General features: G+C 38.3%; 2 protein-coding genes across 2 annotated transcripts in view; both read left to right on the top strand.

Annotated features, from left to right (window-relative positions):
• The window catches only part of LOC140141182 (uncharacterized), a 574,562-nt gene that overhangs the window by 528,220 nt on the left and 18,604 nt on the right, over nt 1-27,738 (top strand). The gene's annotated exons all lie outside the window — the stretch shown is intronic.
• LOC140141608 (uncharacterized) overlaps nt 5,987-27,738 on the top strand; it is a 38,466-nt gene continuing 16,714 nt past the window's right edge. Inside the window, exons 1-4 of the mRNA XM_072163520.1 lie at nt 5,987-5,999; nt 6,820-6,893; nt 14,265-14,476; nt 14,882-14,988. Of these exons, the coding sequence (XP_072019621.1) occupies nt 5,987-5,999; nt 6,820-6,893; nt 14,265-14,476; nt 14,882-14,988 (406 nt within the window). The remainder of the gene's footprint in view (nt 6,000-6,819; nt 6,894-14,264; nt 14,477-14,881; nt 14,989-27,738) is intronic.

Below are 27,738 nucleotides of genomic sequence, written 5' to 3'. Positions count from 1 at the left end.
TTTTGTGCAAAAATGCGCTATCTGAAATAGCTGCCAGGTGTCATATTACAGATGTGTATAATATACAGTGCATTATTATAGAATGCAGAAAATTTTCAAATGTCTTTAACCCTAGCACTACTGAGACATATTTTGTAATACAGACTACGAAGGTTGCAACCCCCCCAATTTTCAATTATAAACGTCATATACTGTTATATTTGGTACTAATGTATTAATAGCTATGGGTCTCCTCTATCCAGTGATACCAAAATTGTACAAACATTCCCCACATAATGTGGCTATGATGTCATAATGTGAGAGCGCCCATGCATATTTGGGAAGTTCTGGCTATGTACAAAAGTATAGGCAAAATTGATTTTTGCCTAAAGATCCTACAAAAATGCGATTTTCGCAGAATTTTCTCCAAAATGTTAAAGGAAATGACTATTTTCACCTACATTGTAACTAATAAGTAAAAAAGTCACCAGCTCTTGGAATAAATTCACAAGAGAGGGACCTCACCAAACCCCCCTCCCCCATCTTTGATGGCTGGTCCTACCCTCCGGGGTAAGGTGCTGGGGTAAAAATGTTATCACTAAAATGAGTGCAAAGGATGGATCTACAATTAGCTTAGATCATTTTGGCGTAAATGTGTGATTTTATGACCGATAAAAAAATCTGGGGGCAGCTATTGCAGGTTAGATTCGTTTACACTAACCTCAAGGTTATGGCTCATTCTCTAGGGCATGTTAATAATTTAGCTCGCTATAATAGCAGGATGACAATTTTTTACGAAATGAATTTGTTCGCAATTTGATATTTGAAATTACGGCGTAATAATTATTTCATAGCATTTTTTTAGTTCATAAATGCTAAATGAAACTCAATAGTGATATCCTACATGGATTTTACAGATATGTTTTAATGTTCTTCACATGTAAGAATATGTTTAATTCATGTAAAAATGATTCACTAGGATCCACAACATGCTCATCTATCAGGGGCACAGTTCTTTAACCCCAATACATTTGTACATTGATTGAATGACCTTTGAAAATTTGGGTATTAAAACTCATTCTCTGCAATATGAGGTCAAATTTTGCACTATGATTGTTTAATTGAGGTTATTGAACTATGCCATTGGGATGAGGCCATTGTGGTCCGAATTCATAGTGATTGGACAGGTACGGACATGCTTCCAGTGATGAGTATTCAATGTGAAGGTCGGATAGAAATTGGACAGGCTCCCATTAGTTTTGGTAGAAAATAATTAGAATTGGATTAAGGTTGCCAATACCACCTTACGCAGATTATGTAATTATTATATTCATATTGAGGTGGAGATACATACATAGCAATGCAATAAAGCCTGCAAAAATGTATCTCTTAATGGCACTATATAGCATAGCTTGGAGATGGAATTGGGGGGGGGGGAAGATCTTTTTGGCAAGCTAAAAGGGGGAAGCAATGTTTGGGAAAAGGAGGTTAGGGAAAGCGCTTTTTGGCACTTCTTAAATAATGTACTCTAAAGAGGCTTAGAAAAACAGTACAGAAATGTTAAAATATGCAAAGTTTCCTGATTGCTATGCTTGTATTACATGGGGCGGACTGGCCACTGTGGTGTTGTGGCGATTGCCACATGGGTCGCTTGGTTCTGGGCCTCTCAGGGCGGTTGCTAAAAAAGAAGATGAAAAAAGCAAAAAGACGTTTCAGATTGAGGAAAAAGGGCAGAGGTCTCTTTATATTTGCCATGGCCGCCTACAAACACCAATCCGCCCAATATCTAGATCATTAAATGTTTCACGGGGATGGTGATAGAAAATTGGATCGATTGAGCCCATATTTATTGGTCGAGCTATGAGTTTAAAAATATTGGACGAGACGTAGTAGCGAGACCAATAAATATTAGGCGTAAAGCATCCAATTTTGTCATTATTATGTTTTGGATCCAATATTTTCACACACTTGGATTCATCAAAACATAATAATGGGCAAAGATGTGTTGGCAGGCCAAGGGGGGGGGTTGGCAGGCCGAGAGGTGGTGAGCAAGCAATTTTTGGCACATTGATAGGAAATTTTATCCCTGGCTCATAATTAATGTGCCTAAAATCCCGGCCTAAAATGGTTCACATTGACAAATTCTGGACAAATACATGTACAAACCAATGACAATGTACAGGCTGTATGAAAAGAAATGTAATGATGAAGTTTTTATTCGAAACAAGAAGAGTCTTTCAAAAAGACACAGTTCACGGATCAGGTGTATAGAAATTTGTTCTTCCATTTTCATATCTAACCTACTCTGCACTGATCTTACAATAAATCAGTGATTTGAGGCATAATGACTCCTACATCCTCTCTCCATCCAGCCAGCAAGAAACTCATTATCACTATCATAGGCTTATTGAAATTCAATTAATATACCATGCAGATAATAACCTTGGCCCAATAATTATTTGGGATTCAATTAAGATATGCAAACATTATTGGGTAGATAACAGGAATTAAGTTTTGTCAGTTGGAAGGAATTGAGTAAATCGCCTGTATCAAAATAACAGTGTATTTTTCATATATGCAGTAATATGCTCAGCCTTATCACAAAATAAACAATAGCATTTACCTTACCCACCAATCAGTAGAGCCTATTATAATCATGTGATGGCTCAATCCAATAGTAAACATGCTTAGAAAAAAGGCAAAAAAATAGTCCTGGCTGCCATTGTCTCAATACAAGATAAGATGTGCTAAAAAGTCCTTGTCATGTGGGACCGGATTTATAAAGGGATACAAACCTGGGTATGAGGCATTAGGAATTATTTCCTAGCCTCATAATCACAAGGTTGATGGGCTACAATAGTTATTCAAGACACAGTGTATGTAAGGGATAAACTGTGCATATGAGATATGGGTTCAAGTGGGGGAAATGTTCACTGCCGTGAACAAAAATTTAATAACCGGGTAATGCTATTTTTCTCCAAAATGTAAATTCTATATAAATTATGTTTTAAATGATCAAATGCATATCTGCTTTGGTACTGCACAATGCAATATAGTTCAGGGTTATGAAATTTCATCTGATAATGAAGAATGATTAAGGAACCTGGGAATAGACTTAGCTTGCCCTAATATGACATATATATATAATTAATTGTAATAATTAAATTGGACAAGCCTGTCATTTGTTTTCAATTGATTGGACTAACCTGATCCATATGTTAGATTTAAAGCGACAATGGGCTATTCCATTTAAAATCCACACTACCCCTGTGGAATATTTTGGAAATATCTGCCACAGGGGGAGTATGAATTTCAAATGGAATTAACACATTAGCAGCTCCATTTGAAACTCACCCTCCCTCAGGGGAAGAGTCAGGTTGAATCTTTCTCAGAGGGTGGATGAAATTCAAATGGAGCTGCCTAATGTGTTCATTACACAGCCGTGACGTTAGTCACGGCTGTGTCTTTTTTCTTACAGGTTCTTTCTTTCTTTCTTTCTTTCTTCTGTCGACCATTACATTTGCTCTAGCACTCACATGCTTACATCGATTTTGACCTAACTTGGTCACAATGATCATTGACCGTGCCCCTACATGTCACATGAAACTTGTGGGGTCAAAGGTCACGAGGGGTCACAGGGTCAAAAACATGATTTCAACTCAAAATGCTACTTCTCCCACAAATTTCGCAGGACAGTAACGCCACTTGCACACATGCAACCAGTGTCTATAAATCATACACAGATTTGAGGTCAAAGGTCATTAAGGGGTCACTTCCGGTATAAAACCAAATTCCTTCAAAAAATTTTATTAGCTAAAGAAAACATAAGAGAGTGACTCTATGTGCACATATGAATTATGTTAACCTAATGTATATGTGGTATTTTTTTGTTTGAGGTCAAAGGTCATTAAGGGGTCATTTCCGGTATAAAACGAAATACCTTCGAAATGCTACTTCTCCCACAAATTACATAGGACGGTGACGCAACTTGCACACATGCATTGCAATTACCCAGTGTCTATGAATCATACACAGATTTGAGGTCAAAGGTCATTAAGGGGTCACTTCCGGTATAAAACCAATTTCCTTCAAAAAATTTTATAAGCTAAGAAAAACATAGGAGAGTGATGATATGTGCACATATGAATTATGTTTACCTTATGTATATGTGGTATTTTTTTGTTTCAGGTCAAAGGTCATTAAGGGGTCACTTCGGTATGAAACGAAATAGCTTCAAAATGCTACTTCTCTCACAAATTACGTAGGACGGTGAGGCAACTTGCGCACATGCATTGCTATTACACAGTGTCTATGAATCATAAACAGATTTGAGGTCAAAGGTCATTAAGGGGTCACTTCCGGTATAAAACCAAATTCCTTCAAAAAATTGTATTAGCTAAGAAAAACATACGAGAGTGACGGTATGTGCACATATGAATTATGTTTACCTAATGTATATGTGGTATTTTTTATTTGGGGACAAAGGTCATTAAGGATCACTTCCGGTCCAAGACAAAAAAACATTCAAAATGTCCCTTCTGTCACAAATAACATGGCAGAGTGATACTATGTGTACACATGCATTGACATAAGGCAATGCCTGTGGGGTTTGCGTAGATTTTGGGGTCAAAGGTCATTAAGAGGTCACAACACGGCTGTGTCTGTGGTCTTAGACCACAGCTAAGTCTAGTTCCATTTGAATTCATACTCTCCCTGTGGAAGATATTTCCAAAATCTTCGACAGGGGTAGTGTGGATTTTAAATGGAATAGCCCAATGTAACATAGTGTAAACTTATCATGCAGCTTCATTCCAATTCAATTTATTTCATCCAAAACGATTTCATCAAACACATTTCTCTTGCATTTGATCATCTTCTACTCTTCCCTAGAAAAAATCATTATGATACCAAATCCCCGGGACCAAATCTAAACACCATGCCATGGAATTCACCATATCACGTCCAAGCTCACATAATTTGGGCGCCCCATTCCTTTTTTAAAGGAATTTTTATTAAAAGACACTCTAAGCACTGGATCATAATCAGTGATTCGCTGAAAACTTAAATTCCCCAAAATTTAGGATTTGTGTTTTTAAAAGCGTTAAATGCGCTAATAAACTATGCAAATACCAACCAGAGGTTACAGACCGGCCAACTGTCTCTCATTTTGAGGGACTGTCCCTCATTTGGGGTTTACCAAAGTGAAAAAGAGGGACAGTCCTGTTTTCTGAAAATATCAGTGATGGCAAATTTACATGTATGAACAGCAGAAAATGATGCAAATTTCACTTTAAAACTTTGCTATAGCATTCTCTTTAGTCTATTGTGATAAATCCAGACCGGTAAAACCTCTGAATTCTGAAAGTATTGCACACCTCAAGTCTTTGAATTTGTTGGTACCTGGTTTGGGTACATGTACAAAGTTTTGGTCTCAATGTACCTCATTCTGAGTTTGGTGGGTTGGCAGGTCTGCCGGGTTGCTGTTTGTGAGGGTGCTGTTTGTGAGCTCATACCGAGAAAACGAGGTGAAGAACCACCCACACATTCAAATTGGAACATTTGCAATCAACTGGTTATTATAGTATATTTCATTCAAATATTGCCCAAAAGGTCTCAAAACAAGCGAAGGAAACCAGTATTTTATGTGGATTTCAATGTGGCGATTATTTAGTGGTATGTGCCCTTGAAATTTATGTAAAAATGCTCAAAATGTGGTAGTAATATGTAGAGAACTTACGTCATAGGTGGAAAAAAAATAACAGTAAACCCTTTGAAAAAAATCCTGTTAATGGATGGGATCTTGGCAATGTGGAAATAATTTCTCCAGAACATTAAAAAATGACAATAAATCCTTTGCAAATGTCTACTCTTGTAGTATTTTTTTGGCTACACATTGGTTTGAAAATGTGGTAGTAATTTTCTCAGGTACTAAAAAAAAGTACAATGAAAGCTATATATTATCATTACATGTAATATTTCATGTTGATAAATTTATATTAGACAAATAATGTGTTGTGAAGGTAATAATAATTTCTTAACCTCATGTGTACTACTGTCTTTCTTATAGTGCACCTAATTGGTTAATTATGTGATATGATCAGCTCAGTTACCAATCAAAATTGAGCTTTTAGATCTCTTGGCACTTTTTAGTTTACCCCTTCAGACCTACTTATGAATCCAATAAAAGTTACATTTTATTATTTACTCCATGAAAACTACTAAAATGTTGGAAATATTGTTTTCCAAACAGTAAACTGTGTATTATAGTAATAAAAAGCACAATCGCCAGAATCAACATTTAAAAACTTCGTATGTATTTGTGGCCACCTTTTGAACATTCCGAGCACCTTATTGGTTCCATTTACCGCCCATGCTCCTATAAGCACCCACTCAGCGACTTAACTACTCATGATCCTCCATGGATCCAACGTCATAATGATCTGCCCATCATTATAGCAGGATCCAATCACACATGTATCAAAGATGGATCATCTATACATAAAATCCTGGGCATATATAGATTATATAAAATTGGGAAAGCAGATTGAGCCACTTATCAAGCATCAGAAATCTGTAAAAAATCAGCCTCTTTGACTTTCTACACTATTGTAATGACTCAAAATCCCTGGCTTATTGAGTCATACTCCTACCTGTACTTATGTAATGCATTTACTTAATATTGTTTGATAATAATCATATCAAACAATGTAGCATTTGTTTTCAATTTTCATATAACCAAATTCAACCCATATGCGCATGATATGTATGACATTCATCCAAACTGGGATTATTAATCTAAACCATATTGTTTTCATTTTCTCTGTTATCGTCTCCATGCAGATTTTGAAGCCTCTCTGGAGCGAAACTTCACTTGTCGTTTCCGCTGTTTGCTAGACGAATCATCAGGTTTTCTGGTATGTATACTTTTCTGCCTTCCTGCTAATGGACTATTCAGTTGAAATCACACTACCCCTGTGGAAGATTTTGGAAATATCTTCCACAGGGGAGTATAATTCAAATGGAATGAACATTTAGGCAGCTCCATTTGAATTTCATACACCCTCTGAGAAAGATTCAACCCGAATCTTCCACAGAGGGAGAATGCATTTCAAATGGAGCTGCTAATGTGTTCATTCCATTTGAAAATTTATACACCCCTTATGGAAGATGTTTCCAAAATCTTCTACAGGGGTAGTGTGGATTTTAAATGAAATGGCCCAATACTGTCTGGCAGTACTGCAGTGCTCAACAAACAATAGGGAATTCCAACAAATACTGAAAAACGCCACAGCCGTAGCAAGGTTGAAAAGGCAGGGCAGCCATCACACATGTGGGGCGTGTCCAAAATACAAATGTATGCTTAAATTGAAATAAAGATAAAAAGAAAAACATAGCAAATTTCTCAAAACATGGGGTGGCCAAGGTATACCCGGCTGACCCTCGACAGCCGTCACCTTTATGCTTACCTGCTTACTATGGCCCTGGTAAACCCTGTATGATGATCATCAGCATCAACATCACTGTCAGTGTCACCATCACTTCCACCAGCAGTGCTGCCAGCTGCCAACACCAGTCCACCCAGGCCCGTAACCAGGATTTATTTTGGGGGGGCTGATTTTAAAAAAGTGGACCTTTTTTTTCTTCAAAATTTGGACCTTTTTGGACTGGGGGTGGATTTTGAAAAAGTGGACTTTTTCTCCAAAATTTGGACCTTTTTGACCAAAAAAAAAGCATTAAAAACCCCAATTTTTTCGCTCATAAATGGGACTTTTGGGGCATTTTGGGATTTGAGTGGTGTCTGCCCCCCTGGTTATGGGCCTGAGTCCACCACTCCACTCCATCTTTATCATTATCATTATATAAGTTGAGAAACCACATCTGAAAGAAACATGAAGTATTGATATACAACATACACATGAACAAGTTTAACCCTGGCCGCGTACTATTTCCCAATGACACATGTGACACGCTGCAATAAGTGCATTTCACAGCCCACCTTTCACGTGCATTTCCTCCCATCCCATTTCTCACATATTCCACAATTTGGCATCAATTATTAGCAATGAGATTTCCAAGCTGTCCACATGACATGCAAATTGCCAACTAATACACACTTCATCAACACCTTGAGCGGAAAGTGAAGTGGCGCAGTGAAGGTGACAGAGTCACCACTTTTGGTCCGCTTTCCACAAATTGATACTGAAAGAAGTGGGGAAATGCTATTCACTTTAAGTTAAGGGGGTACTACACCCATGTGGTAAATTTGTGACTATTTTTGCATTTTTCTAAAAAAATAATTACACACTGGTAACAAAAGTTATGTATATTATTGGGGCAAGGAATCCAATTACTGCACTGAAATTTCAGTGATTCAAGACAAGTGGTTCAGTATATGATAGGAAATGAGGTACATCCTAGCGGTACCATATTTCTGATCATAAATAACAAACCGCTTGTCTTGGGTCACTGAAATTCCAGTGTAGTAATTGGATTCCTTGCCCCTATAATATACATAACTTTTGTTACCACTGTGTTATTAGTTTTGAGAAAATGCAAAAATAGACAAACATTTATGGAGGGGTGTAGTACCCCCTTAAGTTAATGACGGTGGTTCCTTACATATTCTTTCGTTCTTTTTATGGGTTGATACAGACCACGTCAAAATGATATGTACCCAACTTTTAAAAATCCCTAAAGGTACTTTAAATTTAAATACCGTAAAACCTCGTCTACAAGCATGTAAGTGCATTTGATGAAAGTGTGATTTTTATTCATGGCGTTCATAATTCCAGAAGAATTGACCAGATAAATCGAACTTCCTTTTTACACTATTAACCAATCAAGAATCGTAGGGAATTTGATTGACAGTGACGTCAGATGCCAAAAAGTCTTTTTATCTCTGTATTCAATTATACTATTTCATTGACCTTTTCGGTAAATCCCATAAGCCTTTGCGAGTAGACCTGAGATGTCATCATTTGACACCACGCCAACTTGCAATGCGCAGTAAGTGTAACTATGTTAGCTAAACAATGTGCACATCTGCATGACACGTACTGATGTATAATGACGACATCTCTGGTCTTCTCGCAAAGGCTTGTGGGATTCACCGAAAAGGTCAATGAAATAGTATAATTGAAGACAGACATAAAAAGACTTTTTGGCATCTGATGTCACTGTCAATCAAATTCCCTACGATTCTTGATTGGTTAATAGTGCGTAAAAAAGGAAGTTTGATTTATCTGGTGCCGATCGGAGAAAAGGAATAACAGAAAATGGCGAAAAATTACATACTTTTTCAAGGCAAAAAGCAACTTTTCTAGGTATTGTTGACATGGTGCCTTCCGGAAAGAAAGTTTCCTAACTTTTGAGATGGTTTAAAGGTGCAACATTAACAATAAGGCGCCCGGGTTTTAGCGCTGCGTTCAGCAACTCATATCTTGTAAACAAACCGTGCAAGTTTGATTCACAGATGACGTCAGATGCGATTTAGTCTTTTTTATCTCTGTCTTTCATTATAAGTTGGGTGCAGATCATTTTGACTCACTCTGTATGTGGTTCCTTGTGTCAAAGCAGCTCATTTCTTTTGCTTGAAATAGTTTAATTGAAGTGTAATATGTTTTGATTAACACACAATATTTGGACTACGACATAAATTGATACTTAAGTAATGTTGACAGATCAATTTTTTTCCCACCTTAAAACATTTTGTATACAATGAGTTGCTTTCTGTATAATTACGCCTTCAATTTTGTGCCCAGATTTAATTTGGCAAATTTCAACGATAAAATTTCTGCTTGATTGATTTGCCACAAATTTGCACTTTTATCATGTTTATAGACAAACCTTTCATTTGCACTTTTTTTTAAATTTCAAATAATATTTCAATAATAGTTATTTACTGACCTGACAGTTTCGACCATCTTGGGCAATGGCCATTTTCAGAGTGATATTTGTTGATTCAACGTATTTTGGTGGTGGTAGGGGGGGGGTCTTATTTAACCTGGGTAAACCATACAGTGTTGAAACACTCTCCCGTGATGCCCAGGGCCATGGTACAGAGTAGAGTGTATGAATAGCCAGGAGTTACCCTTATCGGAACTGGCTGTGAGGGCTTTTGTCATCACCTACATCTGCCCTACATAATTCAAATGCAGTATAGGAGATAGCAGATAATCTACTATGAATTTTGCCTTCACTGGAGATCGAACCAGGGACCTATCGCACCAGAGTCAAAGACTTAAACCATCAACGGAAGCATGAAAAATAACATGAAGAGAGACGACGGGACACATTACCTTAGTCTAGTATCTTTGCTTAGTCATAAACACATCAAAAGAAATAAGTCCCCCTCTGAAAATTTCGTCATAACATCGTAAATTAAAACTTTGTACCAATAAAACTTACTTAGAAATAATTATATGATTGTTTACTAAGTGTTTTGTGAAAATGAAAGATGTCCATGACTTCAAGGCTGAATGAACCCAAATTGAAGACAAAAACTGCCCTTTCTAAAAGTCACAAAGTAGGCCTATGCTTGTTAACTGCAAGGCATATTGGGACAAGGAATGGAACTGGCCATCTTACAACTCACTGTGCTGAACTCTGCACCAAGGGGATTTGCATGGCTGAATGATCAAGAATCGATACACATTACAGTAAATGTTCACTTGGTGAGGATTTTAAACTGCACTCAAACACATGGGGTTTTCCATTAGTAACAAGCCATGAATCAACTTTTGTGACAAGCATGGCCTACTTTGTGACTTTTGAAAAGGGCAGTTTTTGCCTTCAATTTAGGCTCATTCAGCCCTGAAGTCATGGAAATCTCTCATTTTCACACAGCACTTAGTAAACAGTCATATAATTATTTCAAAGTTAGTTTTATTGGTACAAAACGAAACCTTACAATGTTATGACGACATGTTCAGAGGGGGACTTATTTCTTTTGATGTGTTTATATATGATCCTCCTCTGGACACCAGTGCTCCATCCCTCCTTTGATGGACAGAAGTTAGATCGACAAACATCACTCTACAGCTCTGAAGATGGTCATCACCAAGATGGTCGAAATTGTCAAAATACCTTTTCGTTTAGACAAGATGAAAATATTACGAGTTTCTACAAACCTAATGAACCTCTTCTCAAGAACCTTTTATTTTGTTCCAGTACTGTACCTCCCTCCCCAGAGTATAGTCCCATACAGGCCTGCATGCAGGAATTTTTCGGAAGGATGCAGATTTTGAAAAAGTGAACCTTTTTTCCAGGGGTGGGGCAATTTTGTGAAAAGTGAATCATTTAAAAAAAAATCCCAACATGTTAGTAAGTACTGTATTTTTGTGGAATGTGCAGTAATGTATGCGCACTCCTTTACAGGGCAAGCATGCACTATGCATGAGTGAACTCAAGCATATAAGGCAACAGTACACACAACAGCTATATGGAGATAAGTCTTTCTGCCACTGACCCATTGAATGTAATAATTGTAAATGTTGTAGATTCAATCATAATCCCAGCCCAAATTCTTATCAAATTTTCAATTTTGAAAAGGTGGAAATATACAGTAGTGTGTGTATCAGGGTTCACAAGGGGAATCCCATCTTCTTGGAGAGAAGTTTTGAATTAATTTATATTCCTTGGAAATTAAAAAAATTTCAGCTGTATATTGGACAGTCTTCCCCCCTAAAACCCTCTGGAACTATACTCATAGCAGTACGGAAAATCAAGAAGAAATTATTTCAAAATTTCGCCTCAAATATATTTTGATACTTTTCCCCAACCATAACTCATGTGATAGGATTCTTAGTGGCAGATGGCGTCTTCTTTACGCATGAGATAATTTCTGTTTCATCCTATTTTTCACCCCTACTTTATTGTGGGCGATGCGATACATTCCTTCTGCAATGGGCTGTTCCAGTTGAAATCCACACTACCCCTGTGGAAGATTTTGGAAATATCTTCCATAGAGGGAGTATGTTTGTCAAATGTAACTGGTCACAGTTAATCATTTTGAAACCCATACACCCTCTGTGTTATGGCTTTACCTATATCCTCCACAGCTGGAGTGAGTATTTCAAATGGAAGTTACCCAATTGTCTGTTGTATTCAAAATTCATACTCCCTCTGTGGAAGACTTCAGCTAAATCTTCCACAGGGGTAGTGTGGATTTTAAATGGAATGGCCCAATACAAATTGAAACCTGATTCCAATGGACAGATGTAGGTGTTTTCTCAAGCTTATATGATTTTAAATATTTTCTCTTTTCATACTTTGATGGTACCAGTCAATTTTTGTTCTCACACTCAGTTCAGTTAATTAATTTGACAGGTTTTTCTCCCCTTTATGCTTACAATAGACTCAGTTTGAATGCTGGTGTTTTTGTTACCGATCCATCGTATAATTGATGCGACATGTTTTGACATATTCTGCCATCATTTTTACACTTTTCTAGACACATTTTGTATACTGTTAATCTCTTCGTACTTGTTCGTCTAACCCCTATTTTTCCTTGACAGAAATTGATGCATCATGACATCATGCATTGTCTGGGGATATTGAAAATCTGACATATAATTGCCCAATTTGTTGTTAGACAAACGTATGTCATTATAAATTTATTTACAATCATTGCTAGTCTGGTGCACAGAGGTCAGTATACACAAGAGTCGCATTAGTTTACATGTTCACGTAACCGCCTGAACTCATTTGCATAAGTTTGGAGGTGGGCTGATCGTATTTTGATTCGTCGAACACCTAATTTGCATAGGTTTGGAGGTTTCCATATTTGGGTTTACCTAACGACCGGACGTTGTTTACATCATGACGCCATTAGAGCTGGTCATTTCGTCAAACATCCGACGAACGAATGTTTGCAGTTTTCTTTTATTACTGTTATATCGTGAAATACCATGTAGCTGACGTGTTAGTCCAATATGATGATATTACAACCGACCCCATGTACACATTGGCTAAATAAGCTGTATTTTTACGCTGGAAAGGGGCCGGACGAGTCGGCCATTTTGTTTGCAAAAGGCATGTTCTTCTCCAGCGTTACCCGGAAGTGGCAGCACCAGAACAAATGACGTCATTTCTGGATTTCAGCCGGAACGGTTACGTTCACTACCGTGCATCAGTATAGGCATCAGCGTATCTAGGTTTTACTAAAGTAAAACATCTTTGGTCTGGTGTTAACCCCATAGACACTACTGTCTTTCTTACAGGGGCTATAATTGGTTAATTACATGATATAAATCATCTGAGTAACCAACCGAAATAGAGCTTTTAGATCTTGAAGCACTGTTACGCTTATTCCCCTTCATCCTATTCTTACCATATCTGTGATTGGCTCAATACATGATATAACCTTCTTTGTAGCCAATCAAAATAGCTCTTAGAAGCCAATAATTTGCCCGGTAGTACCAATTGGGTTAAAAAAAAAAAAAAGCGCAGTGATTTATAGTGCGCTACGCACAGGCACAACGCCTAGACGTTGATCCACAAGCCTCAGCACACTTTACAGGTTGTCGCTGACCACTATGGCCCCACATCATTCCATAAACCATTAAACAACCATTCAGGGACTTTGCTGCTTCAAGAGCGCACACCCTAGACATTCCACAAATAACCATCGCAACCAGGATCAGCTCCCCGAGTTTCGTGCACGGGTTACAACGAGACAAATTAGCAGTGAGTTCCTTGTCCAGGGAATTTCAAGCTAACTCAATTTTCACGAGAGCGTACTAGGCACCGCCAGGGTTCGAACCCGCAACCTCTCGCACCATAGTCGAACGCCTTAACGATTGAGCTAACTTGACTGTTAATGTCATAAAGGAGTGAGGCAAACTTGAAGACTGACAAAAAGTTAAAGGTTGCCTAGATGCTGATCATTTGTATGTTTTTTTTTCAACTTGAAACCATAATAATATGCTTTCTGTCAAATTTAGATTTGATTATTCTTTCACAAATATGATAAAATGAAAATTGGCAAATAGTAATAACTATCAGGAATCTTTTTTTATCCATTTGAAGCTGAAATAATGAGGTAAAATGAAAGAAAAAATACTGATTAAGTGACTGTTTAGCTAATTGTTGAGTATGGGGTATATATTGTAATTGCAATATAATGATACATTATAGCTCTGTTTTCTTATAATCACAACAAATATGGCCATTCCAAGAAATAGGTGGCACTTGTAACCTTCCCAGCATTTTCATCTTACAGAATTTGGATATGGAACTTACATATATTTTGTGTTGATTTCTTATTCTTTTTATAAAAAAACCAGAATCTACATGTTACTGGCAAGCTGAGACCGCTCTATGGGCAACGAGTCCGAAGTGACGATGGAATACCAGTGGATGTTGATCCACCCGGGATGGCGCTGTTCGCCATGGCAAGTCCGTTACAGCAACCTTCAATCATGGAAATATATGTGCGCAACATGATATTCCGAACAAAACACGAGTTGAACTTCAAACCTACAAGTCTCGATGCCAAGTAAGTTTAACCCATGAGAACTACCTGCCGATTGGCCAAAAAGAAGTTTTCATTATCAATTGGACCAATCAGCAACATTGTTAGAATAATTTCACCACGCAAAAAGAAATTGTGGTGAATTATTTGCAAAGCTCCATTCTGATTGGTGATTAAAGTGAAGATATCATGTAATTGACCAATTACAGGCAATACAACTCATGCACCTGCATAAATTGATAAAAGTAAGCGTCAGTCACACAATAAACAAAGCATAATTGGCGTAGGTGCTGCACCCAATTGTGTGTATGCCAGTCTGTCCACAATGTTATGAGTTCCACCTATTGCAAGCTGATCATAATATAGTCCATCTTTTGTGAGTGGTATTTTAACTTTCTGATACATACCCGTTGTCTTCCGTATTCACAGAGGGTCAGAGGTTCTTGGGTTCTCAGAGAAGGAACTCTCATCTATGGCTGGGTACCATTATCTTCACTATGAGGACGTTATCTACTGCTCCGATATGCACAGTTCATGTAAGTTTAAGTTTGGAAACATTGGTGTGGGGGAATTGGTTTGTCTTCTCCGGTTTGGTTATTCCATCTGAAGATCACACCCCCACTGTGGAAGATTTTTGGAATTCCAACCAAATTCATCCATTTAAATTATTCTAGCTCCAACCATTTTCATCCATAAAAAGCGGAAATGGTGTGGAAAATTTTGGAATTACAAACAAAATTTCTCATTTTAGGCCAACTTGTTTAAAATTCATCTGTGATTTTGTAAATTTCAACAATTTTCAGCTGGAAGTTCACATAAGCTAACCAAAATTACCCATTCAGGTAATCCCATTTGAAAGTCACACTCCCTGTATTGAAGATTAAAGTCACATCTTTCATAGGGGTGTATGGACTTCAACTGGAATAGTCCAATACAGGGTGGGCCATTAAAAAGTTCACACTTTTTTGATGGCTTATTTCTCAAAAGTGCAAACACATATTGAAATAAGTTGAACATATTTGTAAACCTCTATATCTGGACTGTCATTGCTGCAAAGGGCATTAACATCCATGGTCTAATTACAAAATGGCGGCCATTTGAAGCAAGGGGGTCAAAAACCACTTTGCACACACGTAAGTCAAATGGAGCGGATGATCACACGATATATGGTGGTCGCTGGTTCACACCACAATGGATTAGGAACAAAGGAAGAAAAATAACAGTACGCATGAAAGTTCTGTCAATATTTCTCTTGTAAATTAACCATATTTAAATAAATATTTCTTTTTCAAACAGAATATGTAGCCTTCCAGTTGAACAGAATATGTAACAGTAGCTTTAAATAATCTGTGCAGTTAACGTTTGTTTGCAGTCGCATTCTAGATAATGTACATAATTTTATACCCGAGTCTTCATGATGGTTATTGCACTATAACATAAATCTTATATAGAGATATAACAAGATAAATTTATAAATAGGGGTCAGGAATGTCTCTCCTCTTCGGAAATTATTTCTTCATATAGACACATGTAAACCGTAGCAGTGCTTCAATGGAAACGAGTTATTTGTCTCAAATTGTCATGAAATTAAAAATATTGCACTAGAAAAGTAAGAATACAAGTAAAATCATATTTGACTCTGATAAAAATAGTTCTGTTCTTCATTACTGCTTATCATGGTTCCATAAAGTCACGTATTTATGCATGCCACAGTGAAAATGCTTCTGTCTTTAAAGTGTTCTTATCGTCCTTCAACGTGGCCTCCTTGCTCGCTGAATACAAATCATCGCATCGATCGCATATGGTGAACTGCTCTTGAAGTAACCCTGGTGCGCCGGATCCTTGTGAACGCATCTGTATCGCCTCCTCAGCTCCCGCAAATTCCTTGGCGGACCTTCGGCATACACAGACGCCTTGACATCACCCCAAAGCCAGAAGTCCAAAGGTGTCAGATCAGGACTCCTCGGAGGCCACTCCACATGATGTCCAAGGCCGACAACACGATGCGGAAACAACTCCTGCAATCTGTCTCTAACAGCGATAAGACGGTGGGCTGGCGCTCCGCCTTGAAAGAACCACGCCCTGGGATGGCCCGTTAAACTTGCTGTCCAAATATTTGGACCAGTTGAGGCTCTAGTTGATCATTGATTATGTCGAGGTAAACGCTTCCATTTCTGTTCTGGTCAGCAAAGATTGGGGCTCTCAACCGGTTGTTTGCTGTGAAGTCTTCGAGAAAGCTAACTTTGCGTTTGTCATGTGGAACGTTAAAAGCAAAGTCTCTCGGAGGATTGCCTTTCGGTGCATACATCCGTGACGCGTTTTGAGAAGAGACAGACCCGTCCATTTGAAAGTTTGCCTCGTCAACAACAACAGCGGTATCAAGAAAGCGGCGTGCTCTGTTAACTAACCAGTTACAAAACTGAAGTCGCCGATTTGGATCTCCTGGTTGCAGTCCATGACGCTTAAGGATCTTGTAAGGGTGCCATTCGATATCATGAGTGATGATTCGTCTGAACGTTGTCCTTGGAATATGGGGACAATTGTTCCGTCGAGTACTCAATCTTGGGTTAGCTTGCAGCTTCTAACATCGGCAATGTGATTGGCTGATCTTCCTGTTCGTGGTCTCCCACTGTTAGATTTGTTCGATTGAGAACAGTTCCATGTAAGTGAAACTTTTGTTTAATATTATAGATGTGTCGGCGACTAGGAAGTCTGGTATTCGGAAACTGGTTCGGCCATGCATTCAGGACAGAGCGCACCTTTCCGGTTCTTGAAATTTCCTCCTCGATGAAAATTCGTTCCTCCTTTGTAAACTGCCGCATTTTGAACAGCAAGAATCACCTCAAAGTACTTACACGGGTATCTCTAACATGAATGACAAGAACGCACGCAAAGGCATTTTAAATTTGAAGTTCCTCCAAAACTAGTGTATTTGTTATGTAAATGAGCATGTCCAATCAGCCTTTTGTGTCAATTTCACAGGTGAATGATTTTCAAACAGTAAACAACTCATACACGCATGAGTCCGATGACCCCGGCAATGACACTCAAGTAAATGCATATAGAGTCATCAAACTTTTTTAAAACTTGCTTAAGCCTAAAAACTCAATATGCATGATCATTGTCTATAGTCTTACGTGTGTGCAAAGTGGTTTTTGACTTCTCTGCTTTAAATGGTCACCATTTTGTAATTAGACCATGGATGTTAATGCCCTTTTCAGCAATGACAGTCCAGACATAGAGGTTTACAAATATGTTCAACTTATTTCAATATGTGTTTTCATTTCTGAGAAATAAGCCATCGAAAAAGTGTGAACTTTTTAATGGCCCACCCTGTATGTGTGTGAGGTTTTTTTGCTGAATATTGTACAATTGACCTTAAAAACCCAATCATGAAACGCATGCTGAACACGCCCTTGAAAAATATGTGATATGATCAAGCAGAATCAGTCGAAAGTCAGATATATTGATTTTCAAATATAGCCAAACAAAAAAAACAATTTCTTTTGTTGTCTGTTGTTTTGGAACACTTCAACTGTTCATATCCAGGGATGTAAGTTTTCAGGTTTTTTTTAAATTTTCAGCCCATTATGGGGCTTTTTCCCCAATATTCAGGTTTTTTCTTCAGGCATACTTACATCCCTGCATATCTTTGGAACTAAATGTTCAATTTCAATGGGATTTTCTGAAAAATGTAGCTGTGCAAATTCTTTATACAATCACGTAAAAAACTAAAAATTGAATATGCTCAACTTCAGACTGAGTTTGCTTGATCACACCATATATGTGGTAACTCATATTTTGGTAGTTAATTATGTGTTTCCCATGTAGTGGAGAAGAAAGATGCATCCAAGTTGTTATTAGGAATAATATTCCCTCGAAGCAGTTTCAGGCTGAAAACCTTGCCATGTGAAACCGTTTACGCCTTTCCGGGAGCCCCCATGTCATGTATCCTCTCATAGGAAAGATTCCATCATGATCTGGAGAGGGTTGCCAAACAATATCAGCCCAAATCGCGGGTCAAATAATCAAAAAGTCGCCCAATTTTTCTCTTAACCATTGGTTTCTATGGGACAGGAAACTGTCGGAAGTTGCGGGAGCCAATGTTGAAAAGTCGCCCAATTTTTTTCTTAACCATTGGTTTCTATGGGACAGGATATTGTCATAAGTTGTGGGGAAAATCTTCAAAAGTCACCCAATTGGGCTACCAAATTGTGGGTTTGGCAACCCTGGATCTGGAACCAAAAGGATCAGAGACTTCACAATGCAGGTGGCATGACAATTCAACATTATGACATGCTCATCCCCGTTATCACCCATACATGTCCATCATGGGTATTTGCGAACTTCACATCCATGGATTGTGTAAGATGTGGTTCTCTTGATATATAGTGTCGAGTGGATGATTTGTGGATGATTGTGTGATGGTTGGACTTTGTCTTTAGGATGAGGTTGTAAGGAACAACAGTGAGTTTATGTAATTTTCGGATGCAATAAAGATGAATAAGTGAAATGTTAGGAGACATATGGGATATTCTCCTGACCTTAAGAAAAGTTTGCTAGCTTGGATAATGTAAGGGGTGAACACACAGTACCCAAATAATACCCCTTAATTATACCCGGGGGGGGGGCACTTCCATGACAGACATGCATCATGTGCCTCGGGATAGACCCCCTTTTTCAAACCGGCTTGTACCCAATGACCCCCTTTTTGTGTTATGGTCCTACCTATTACCCAATGACCCCTTTAAAAAATTCATGTACTCAATGACCCCCTTTTTCTATTTCCTGCTATACCCAATGAGCCCCCTTTTAATTCCCAAATTTAGGTGGTATTTGTGTTCTCCTCCAGAAATAATGAGATTTTTCACATTTCCAAGGTGGCCAAGTTGTTTTTACGCAGTTTGGCACTTATTTATATGTACTTAATGATACTCTTTTGGCAATCCTGTACTCAATGACTCCCATTTTACTTTTTGTTACCCCAATGACCATCCTTTTTTCAAAGTTTCATACCGAATGACCCCATTTTTATTCAGGTTGTGTACTGAATGACCCCATATTTTTGTAATTGTACATTTGACCTGAATGCCCCTACTTTTAACATGACCGAGGCACATCCCTGCCATTTCAGATAGGGAGTGCCTCCCCCGGGAATTATACCAGCGGTTCTTATCTTTTTTACCCCCTAGCCAGATCATAGTCGTTACTGTGAAGCATTTTCCTATTGCAATATCTTGCAATGAAATTGAAATATACTCCATGTAATGGGCTGTTCCATTTGAAATCCACACTCCCTTGTGGAAGATTTAGCTAAAGTCTTTCACAGAGGGAGTATGGGTTTCAAATACAATAGACAATTGGGTAACTTCCATTTGAAATGCTTACTCCAGTTATGGAAGATATAGGTAAAGCCATATAGAGGGATGGTAAAGCCATTATACAGGGGTGTATGAGTTTCAAAATAATTGGCCCAGCCAATTCAATTTGAGAACACATACTCCCTCTGTGAAAACTTCTCTTAAATATTCAACAGAGGTGGGGCATGCAAATTTCAAATGGAATAGCCCAATAATACTTTTCCCTAGTAAGATGATGTTTAAACCCTACAGCTTGGTGGCCAAAACTTTATGTTGAACAGAAGTATATCCACGAGGCGATGAGATTTTTCTCTTTAGGTTTTAAAAGTGTGGCTTAAATTTTATGTGGCCATGCTGTGGATTATGCATTGTGCAAACGATAGTCTTGTAACATGTGACAACGAGCAGGAGGGAATCACATTTGAAAAAAGAACTATACTATTTTGCACCTTAGTGAGTCAGTAACATCAATTCGCATAAATTAAATTGGACGCAGCTTCAAATCACAAGCATTCACTCAAAGCGCTGGTATTCATATGTACGAGTAAAGACACTGCATAGACACAAAACAGTTGCCTCAGCACGTTTATATCACCGACTCACCAAGAAGGTTTGTTTTTGTAAACAATAAGAGTCGTGAGAGTTAAATAACCTCATTCAGGTAGATTTTTGTCAGAAGGCTCTGTCTGTGGTGACCACAGAATAAGAGAAGGAGAACGGGGACTCCCTATACCACCACCTACAATCGCACTTTTAGCTATGTGGAGAAAATTGGGGGTATTCGGGTCCTTGCTGACGGTGCGCGGAGACAAACGAAAACAGTCATGCGTCTCATCTTAAGCGTCTTGCAATCAATGCGTTTCACTATGAAGCGTGTCAAATCATGTTTAGTATGCGATGTCGCGCTTGCATGACAACGAATGCCTCAAAAGCATTCCGAGGGAATCCAAATACACCCAATGTTTGCTCCATTTCTGTATCAAGATGGCGGTCGAATCCTGGTTCTCCTTCTTTAATTCTGTGGTGGTGACAAATCAGGACTTTGTATAAGGGTGCAAGTTATGAGAAAAAAACCATGGTCCTGACATGACAGATTGGCATAATATAATATCCTATAATGAGTGTTGTACGTTTATCAAGGGTTGGGATCGGGGTGTCATATTGTATTTTAGGATAAGGATCAGGGAGGAATTTACGGACTGGTCACTGACATGATGAGAATAGACCAGAGAAGGGTATTTATAGCTTTGCAGAAGATAAATACCAGACCCAAAGGGTTCAAGAAAGGCGGGTACATTGACTGACTTGACTATGGTCAAGGGGTGTCATATTGTATTTTGGGATAAGGATCGGGTGTCATAATATAAGGATCAGGGAGGAATCTAAGTACTGGTCACTGACATGATGAGAATAGACCAGAGAAGGGTATTTATAGCTTCTCATAAGATAAATGCCAGTCCAAAAGGGTTCAAGAAAGGCGGGTACATTGACTGACTTGACTATGGTCAAGGGGCGTCATATTGTATTTTAGGATAAGGATCAGGGAGGAATCTAAGTACTGGTCACTGACATGATGAGAATAAACTAGAGAAGGGTATTTATAGCTTCTCATAAGATAAATGCCAGACCAAGGGGTTAAAGACAGGGGGGGGGGGTGCATTGACTGACTTGACTATGGTCAGTTATTGGTTGGGTTTTGTGAACAGATCGACTGCTCAGTGCCAGAAGTGGATAAGTGCAAATAGCTGCCCTGTGAACATTTGGCCATTTACACCCAGTATATTGTACTCATCTACACATGGTAGCTACATGTGGCAGCTATTGCACTTGTAAACCCACTTCTGGCACTGAGCAGCCTGAATTTGGTCTTGGTTCTTTTTCTTGTTGGGTTGTGAATACTGTCAATCATCCGGGAATCGTAAAGGCGAGAATGGAATTTAATTCATTCTCTCATTTTCCCTTTGGGCTGTACTCTTTATGAAATTCTTTAATTCCAAAAGCAAAATGTATTTAAACGTGTGGTGCGTTTGTAAATGGTTCTAACTGTGGAGGTGTGTGTGTTTTGTCACATTCACACTGTGGAGTCTGCTAACAACCGTGGAGCTCCACAGTTGAAGATAACCTCAAAAATGTATACCACCTGTTATTTTCTGATTAGAGCAACCTCCACAGTATGGCGGTTGCTGTGAGATTTGTGTAAAAAAATCTCCCCAGTTTGAATGTGGGTGTGTGAATCTCCCCAGTTGGAAAACACACACACCTCCACACTTGGCAGCATCTACAAGAGTGTGTGATCAAGCAGAGAAGCTCTGAAATCCATCCCCTGGTCAATCTACAATAAACTTTCACAGCCATGTAAGGTGCTATAGTTATAAAGCAGTTTCCTGAATTCTTGAGCTAGGAGGAAGGGGTACTGTTGTTTCATTGATGCTTCAATGCAATGGCTAATTTATAATTTGGCCATAATCATAACACTGCAAAATTTGAGACAAATACAGGTGGTGTATCCAGTAGAAAGTAACACAGCATTTGTGACACCCTGAAGTTTTATTCAGACTAGGTAACCTTTCAAAACTGGTGACTAGTTTTCACCCAGAGAAGATGTTTTACCCTTCCCATAATGCATTTCTTCCTTTTCAATTTCCTGTGCTGATTTGATATCTAGTGCAACTTGGGTCGATAGTGACGAAATGACTACCTCAATGAACAGAGCACATCCATATCTTGCAAAATGTGTTAATTTTCTGGACTACCGACCCATGTTTAACCAGGCTATTCTCAAAATGAAAACAAAGGGAATGGGAGTGTCATTTGATGAAATGATATGACGTATATGTTGCTAAGGATTCTGGGAAGGGTAAGATAACTTCTCTGGTTGCCACTCTTCTAGGACTAACAGTAATATTGGCCTGAATATCATAGCCTAGATTCAATCCAGGTTTGTGTGGGTGTTTAGGTGCTGTAATAGCATTGGAGCATTCAAACATAATAGTCATAATGGGTCACTACGATTTCACACATGTGCATCTGCAGAGACAAAGTTCCTGAACTCTAATAAGTTTGTGCACCCATAGAATGACCTTTGAAGGAGTTGGGTACAAAAACTCATACCCAAACATCTTGAGGTCAACTTTGGGCTTTGATCAGTGAATGGAGGAGTTTATTGAACTGTGGAAATAGGAATGAGACCCTTTTGGCTTGTAAAATAATTATGGTCTCATATCCAGAGGCTCAGTTTGATGACCTCCATTCAACAATTAGCACTCAAAAATTGACTTTAAGTTGAGGGGTATGAGTTTTAGTACCCAATACTTTTAGAGGTCCTCTTACGAGTGTACAAGCATATTGGGGTTCATGAACTTTGTTCAGGCAGGTTGGATTGTTTGAGGTCAGATAGTGGCATACAACACTCATTGTTTTCAGGTGCAATGTTAGAGGAAATCAAATTATTCTTGAGGATTTATTCATACATTTGGCTTCAATTTTAGGAAAGCCTTGTCAATAATGTCAATTCAGTGGATTGTAAAGGGTGCAATGTGTTTTTGCAAAGTTCAAACATGGGTGCAGAGAATTTCGAAAAGGTGCCGGTGTTTTAAGATGAAGCTTAACCTTAATTGTGCTATTGACAGCTTGACATATTTAACTCTCTCCACGTGGGTGTCGACTGCAAACGACAAGTTCCAAAAAATTTAAAAAATTTAAAAATTCTAGAATTGTAAATTTTCATGACCATATTTGGAATCAGTATGAAAAATGCATTAAAATGAGTACAAACAAGTCTAGTATTGGTTCAGTGGTTCTTAAGATGGTTCTTTGATATTTTGAGAAAATGTGATCTCAAAACTTTTTTGAAGCTATGACTAGCACACAGAGTAATAAGAAGAAAAGTAGTGTAATAAACCATGGCTATACATGTGTGTCTTTGAGGAATTCTGTCAGGTTATTCAAATATTGTGATACGATGATACAATCAGACCCAGAGTCGGCGTTAACAATGAAATTGAGATAAGGAAATGGACATAATATAAAAAGTTTTTAACATTGCACTGAGCCAAGTGTACCAGGGGTATCAACATCAGTAAGCTTACTGAGCAATGTTAACCTAACTCTATATAAAATTTTACAAAATCTTACCATGACCTACCACTGTACTTTCCAAGGTCTGCTAAAGAAGTCGGTGAATCTGGTTACTGAACATCGGTGATCAGAGGACTTGCTCCATTGTCAGGTGTAAGGAGCAGTAGAACAAATTTGTTTGATCTTTGGATTGGCCGTCGATGCTGCTTCGATGCTTGGTATTAATGATCTAACAACTAATTAATTAGAATTAATGCTAAATTTATACTTTTCAATATCAATACAGGCAAAGACATATATGTTATCACAATTAATAATGGTCAGTTAATTGATTTCATAAATAATAATGATCGACCAAGCATCGATAGTCGATCGAAAGATCAAACTAATTTGTTTTTATTGCCTTAGCAATCAGAGGGTTTGCACCCTATCTATCCCCCTAATCACTAGACTTTTAGTGATCACTGGCCTTAGCTCATCTCATATGGAGTCTCTGTATCGCTAATCCTGGGGGTTGTTTTAGAGTGCTACAAAAGATTTTCAGCAAGTACATACACTATGAAATTACACTGAAAATCACACTGATATCTGTAATGAACACTGAAAATGTAATACAATGAACAGCACCACTGAAAATAACACTGAAATAGTTCTTTTGTTATTCAGTATGCAAATAACCATTGTCTGACCACACTGAAAAATGGACTGAAACACCTCTGAAAATCATTGGCCAGTCATTAATCCCACTGAAATTGATTTAATCCCACTGAAATGGATTTAATCACACTGAAATGAGCTAGCCTGTTCTATTGTTATGGAAATTAGTGCTCTGGATCATTGCTCATTATAGCAGACAATAGCCACTTGATATACCACTGAAAAATACACTGAAATACCACTGAAAACAATTTCAGTCTAACATTTTCTTTTGTTCTGATGATTTTCAGTGTAAACTCCCATCATTTTCAGTGTGATTTTCAGTATAAAAATTTCATAGTGATAGTTAACAAGTTTACAATTCTGTAGCAAATAATGCGTACCTGTTGCCAGCTTGGTCTTACTCATACCAAGATTGTGTGGAATTCATTGGACTGCCACAGGCTACATGGCAGGCAGGGGCAGCTAGAAGAAACAGGAAAAGTTCAATTGGCAAGGGTTGCCAGGTCATTGATGACATCCACTTTTGGTCAATTAGAGATTTCCATATGTCAGATTAAGGGATGCTGTGATAGTGATATATTGTTTTTTGTTATATATTGTTTCTTGTTGTAGTCTTTAAAGTGTGCGAGGTTGTATATGATGCAGGCGGTGGATGATGTAAAGCATGCACTTTGAGCTGTAGTTTTGCAGCTTTGGGGAAGTATTCGCCTGGAATTGTACATACAGATTTCAGGTGTTTTACTTTCAGGATTATTAACCCTAACCCGGCTGAAACTCACTAAAGCTCACTGTGAAAACCACTTCGCATGTATGCATTTCACGGGTCGGGCCAGGACAACCACGTGGCTACAGGTCGGTGATCATCTGTGTGCCATGCGAAGGGTCCGAGGTTCGAATCGCGGGATACCAAGTGACTTCCTTGTTCATCTTCTCTCCTTTTTTTTCCCCTTCCGATAGCAAGAAAAAAAAAACCATGGGTTGGGTTAGGGTTAAATAAGTGGCCTGAAAGGGGTGAAATCGTAATTAGAAATTCTATATTTTGAACAAGGTCATGCCCAGAATGAGCCAAAACATATGCTAGTGAAACACATTTCTGTTCTGATCAAATTTGTTGCTGATTTGTTTGATGTGAATTATTATTTCCATCAAGTTAGCTAAGGAAGAGTAACTTTTCAGCCTCTGCCTGGATTTGAACCAGAGTATCTGGGTATTTCCCACTCCCCCTCCCCCACCTGGGTCCCACTCAACCTCATTACCTCATATAGGTGGCAGAACTTGGCTCCAAAACCTTCTATTTCCTTAATTCTTAAATTTGCGATCTGTGCCTTTTCAAGGTATTTGACCCAGAGAATCTGAGTCACATGTCTCTCAAACCCCTCAAACCCCTCAACCATCCCCCACCATTTGTAAAGCTCTCATCATGGGCAGTGATACTTGGCAGTAACATTTGTTTTCTATGTGCTCTCAAGGTATTTGTAGTTGAGCCAAAGGAATCAATTCCCAAATCCTTTCTTTGTGTTGGGAATGTTGTGTTGGCCATTCCCGGGAAGCAGCATAGAGACCCAAGATCTGGTTTATTGAAACTGGGGAAAAATGACAGTTAGGCGACGAAAAAAAGAAAACCTGTTCTACGGGCGGATGGATCTTTCAAGTAGGGTCGGTCGGTCTGGCTTTTTTTTTTTGTTTTTTGAAATGACCCAAAAAAAAAATCACCAAATCTGTTCCTGAAATTGTCGGAATTTGGATCGGTATTCATTTGTACGGAAAATTTTTTTCCCAATTTGTTCAAAATCTGGGTCGGTCGAGCCTGTAGAACAGGGTTTTCTTTTTTCGTCGCCTTATGGAGGTAGAACACAACTGTAGAACATACGATGTTAGGCCTTTTATGTGCTCTTTAGCTCATTTTGGACAAATTTCGTCACATTTTGCCCTCCTTGATAGTTGCCTCCCCCCCTCTGAAGAAGTCATTGCTATACCAATGGCAAAAGGAACAGTAAAGGTTAAAGACCACTAATAGGCCTGGGCGATACATTGAAATACTGACGAGGAACTATTTGTTTTCATGGCATTCGAAAAGACTGCATTAAAATCGCTGAAATTGATCAAGTTATATAGCCAACAAAGTACTTTTTAGAGTTTGATGCTTCAAAATGGTACATTTTCTCTCATTATATGACATTTTTGTTGTAATAGTACCAAAATTCATACACATACGGTTTCGGTTTTTAGTAAACATTAAGCCCTATCATATTGTAACTATCTGCTTCGAGGGCGCACTGTCATTTTAAGGTGTTTACGGTTCAGTGCGTTAAAAAGAAAAGTCTCAGGTCAACCTATGTTGAATTTTTGATCATTTGGCATCTAAATCATATAGTTTCACCTGATATTAGTGGCATTGAACTGTGAGAGTTCTGAATATGAGAAAATTCCACCCGAAATTAGGCATTTTCCCATTGAAACCCGTGTAATACATAATTAGTGGTCTTTAACCTATAGAAACACGAATTCTATGGATCTGATATTCGTCATGGAGACTTTTCTAGCTATTTTTTGCTTACATTTCTCAATATTTAACTGTATTTGCCCTGGCAAGAAAACGTGCATCTTCTTCGACTACTAAGGTATGTTTTTAGAACCCGTTGAGGTAGTAACGGGTTGAGGGGGGGGACTTGTGGCATTAGTATTGGGTTTACGGCTGGTTTCTGTGATTTCAGGGCTTCTAAATTCAACAACCTTCGCTTGCCTCGTATACATATAGAAAGCTTAATGATGATGAAAAATCAATGTTGATGATCATATAGATATGCCACTTTGTTAATAAGAACCACATGCACATTTTGTTGGTGATTTCCTTGCCCTAAATATCGTACATAGGCCTATACGTGTAAATACAGTATAGGCCTAGGCTAGGCATTTTGCTTAAGCTTTAAAGCGCATGCAAGGCCTATAGTCGCGTGTAAAATAAAACCTAGTCTTTGTGTACACGTTGTCTATGGGCCTCTACAGCATCATGTATGGCCTCACTCTATCCTAACTCAAGCCGAAACCCTAACTTGATCTATAACTCTATTTTAAACCCATATCTAATCCTCGGACCTAGCCGTATCTCTATCCCTATCCACGAGCCTAGCCCTATAAAACACCCTATTCCTAATGCGAACCTGACCCTAATCAACAATTCTAACACTA

This window comes from Amphiura filiformis, chromosome 19, assembly GCF_039555335.1.
Source record: "Amphiura filiformis chromosome 19, Afil_fr2py, whole genome shotgun sequence".
Classification (NCBI taxonomy): Eukaryota; Metazoa; Echinodermata; class Ophiuroidea; order Amphilepidida; family Amphiuridae; genus Amphiura; species Amphiura filiformis.
This window is presented reverse-complemented; position numbering and strand designations above follow the sequence as displayed.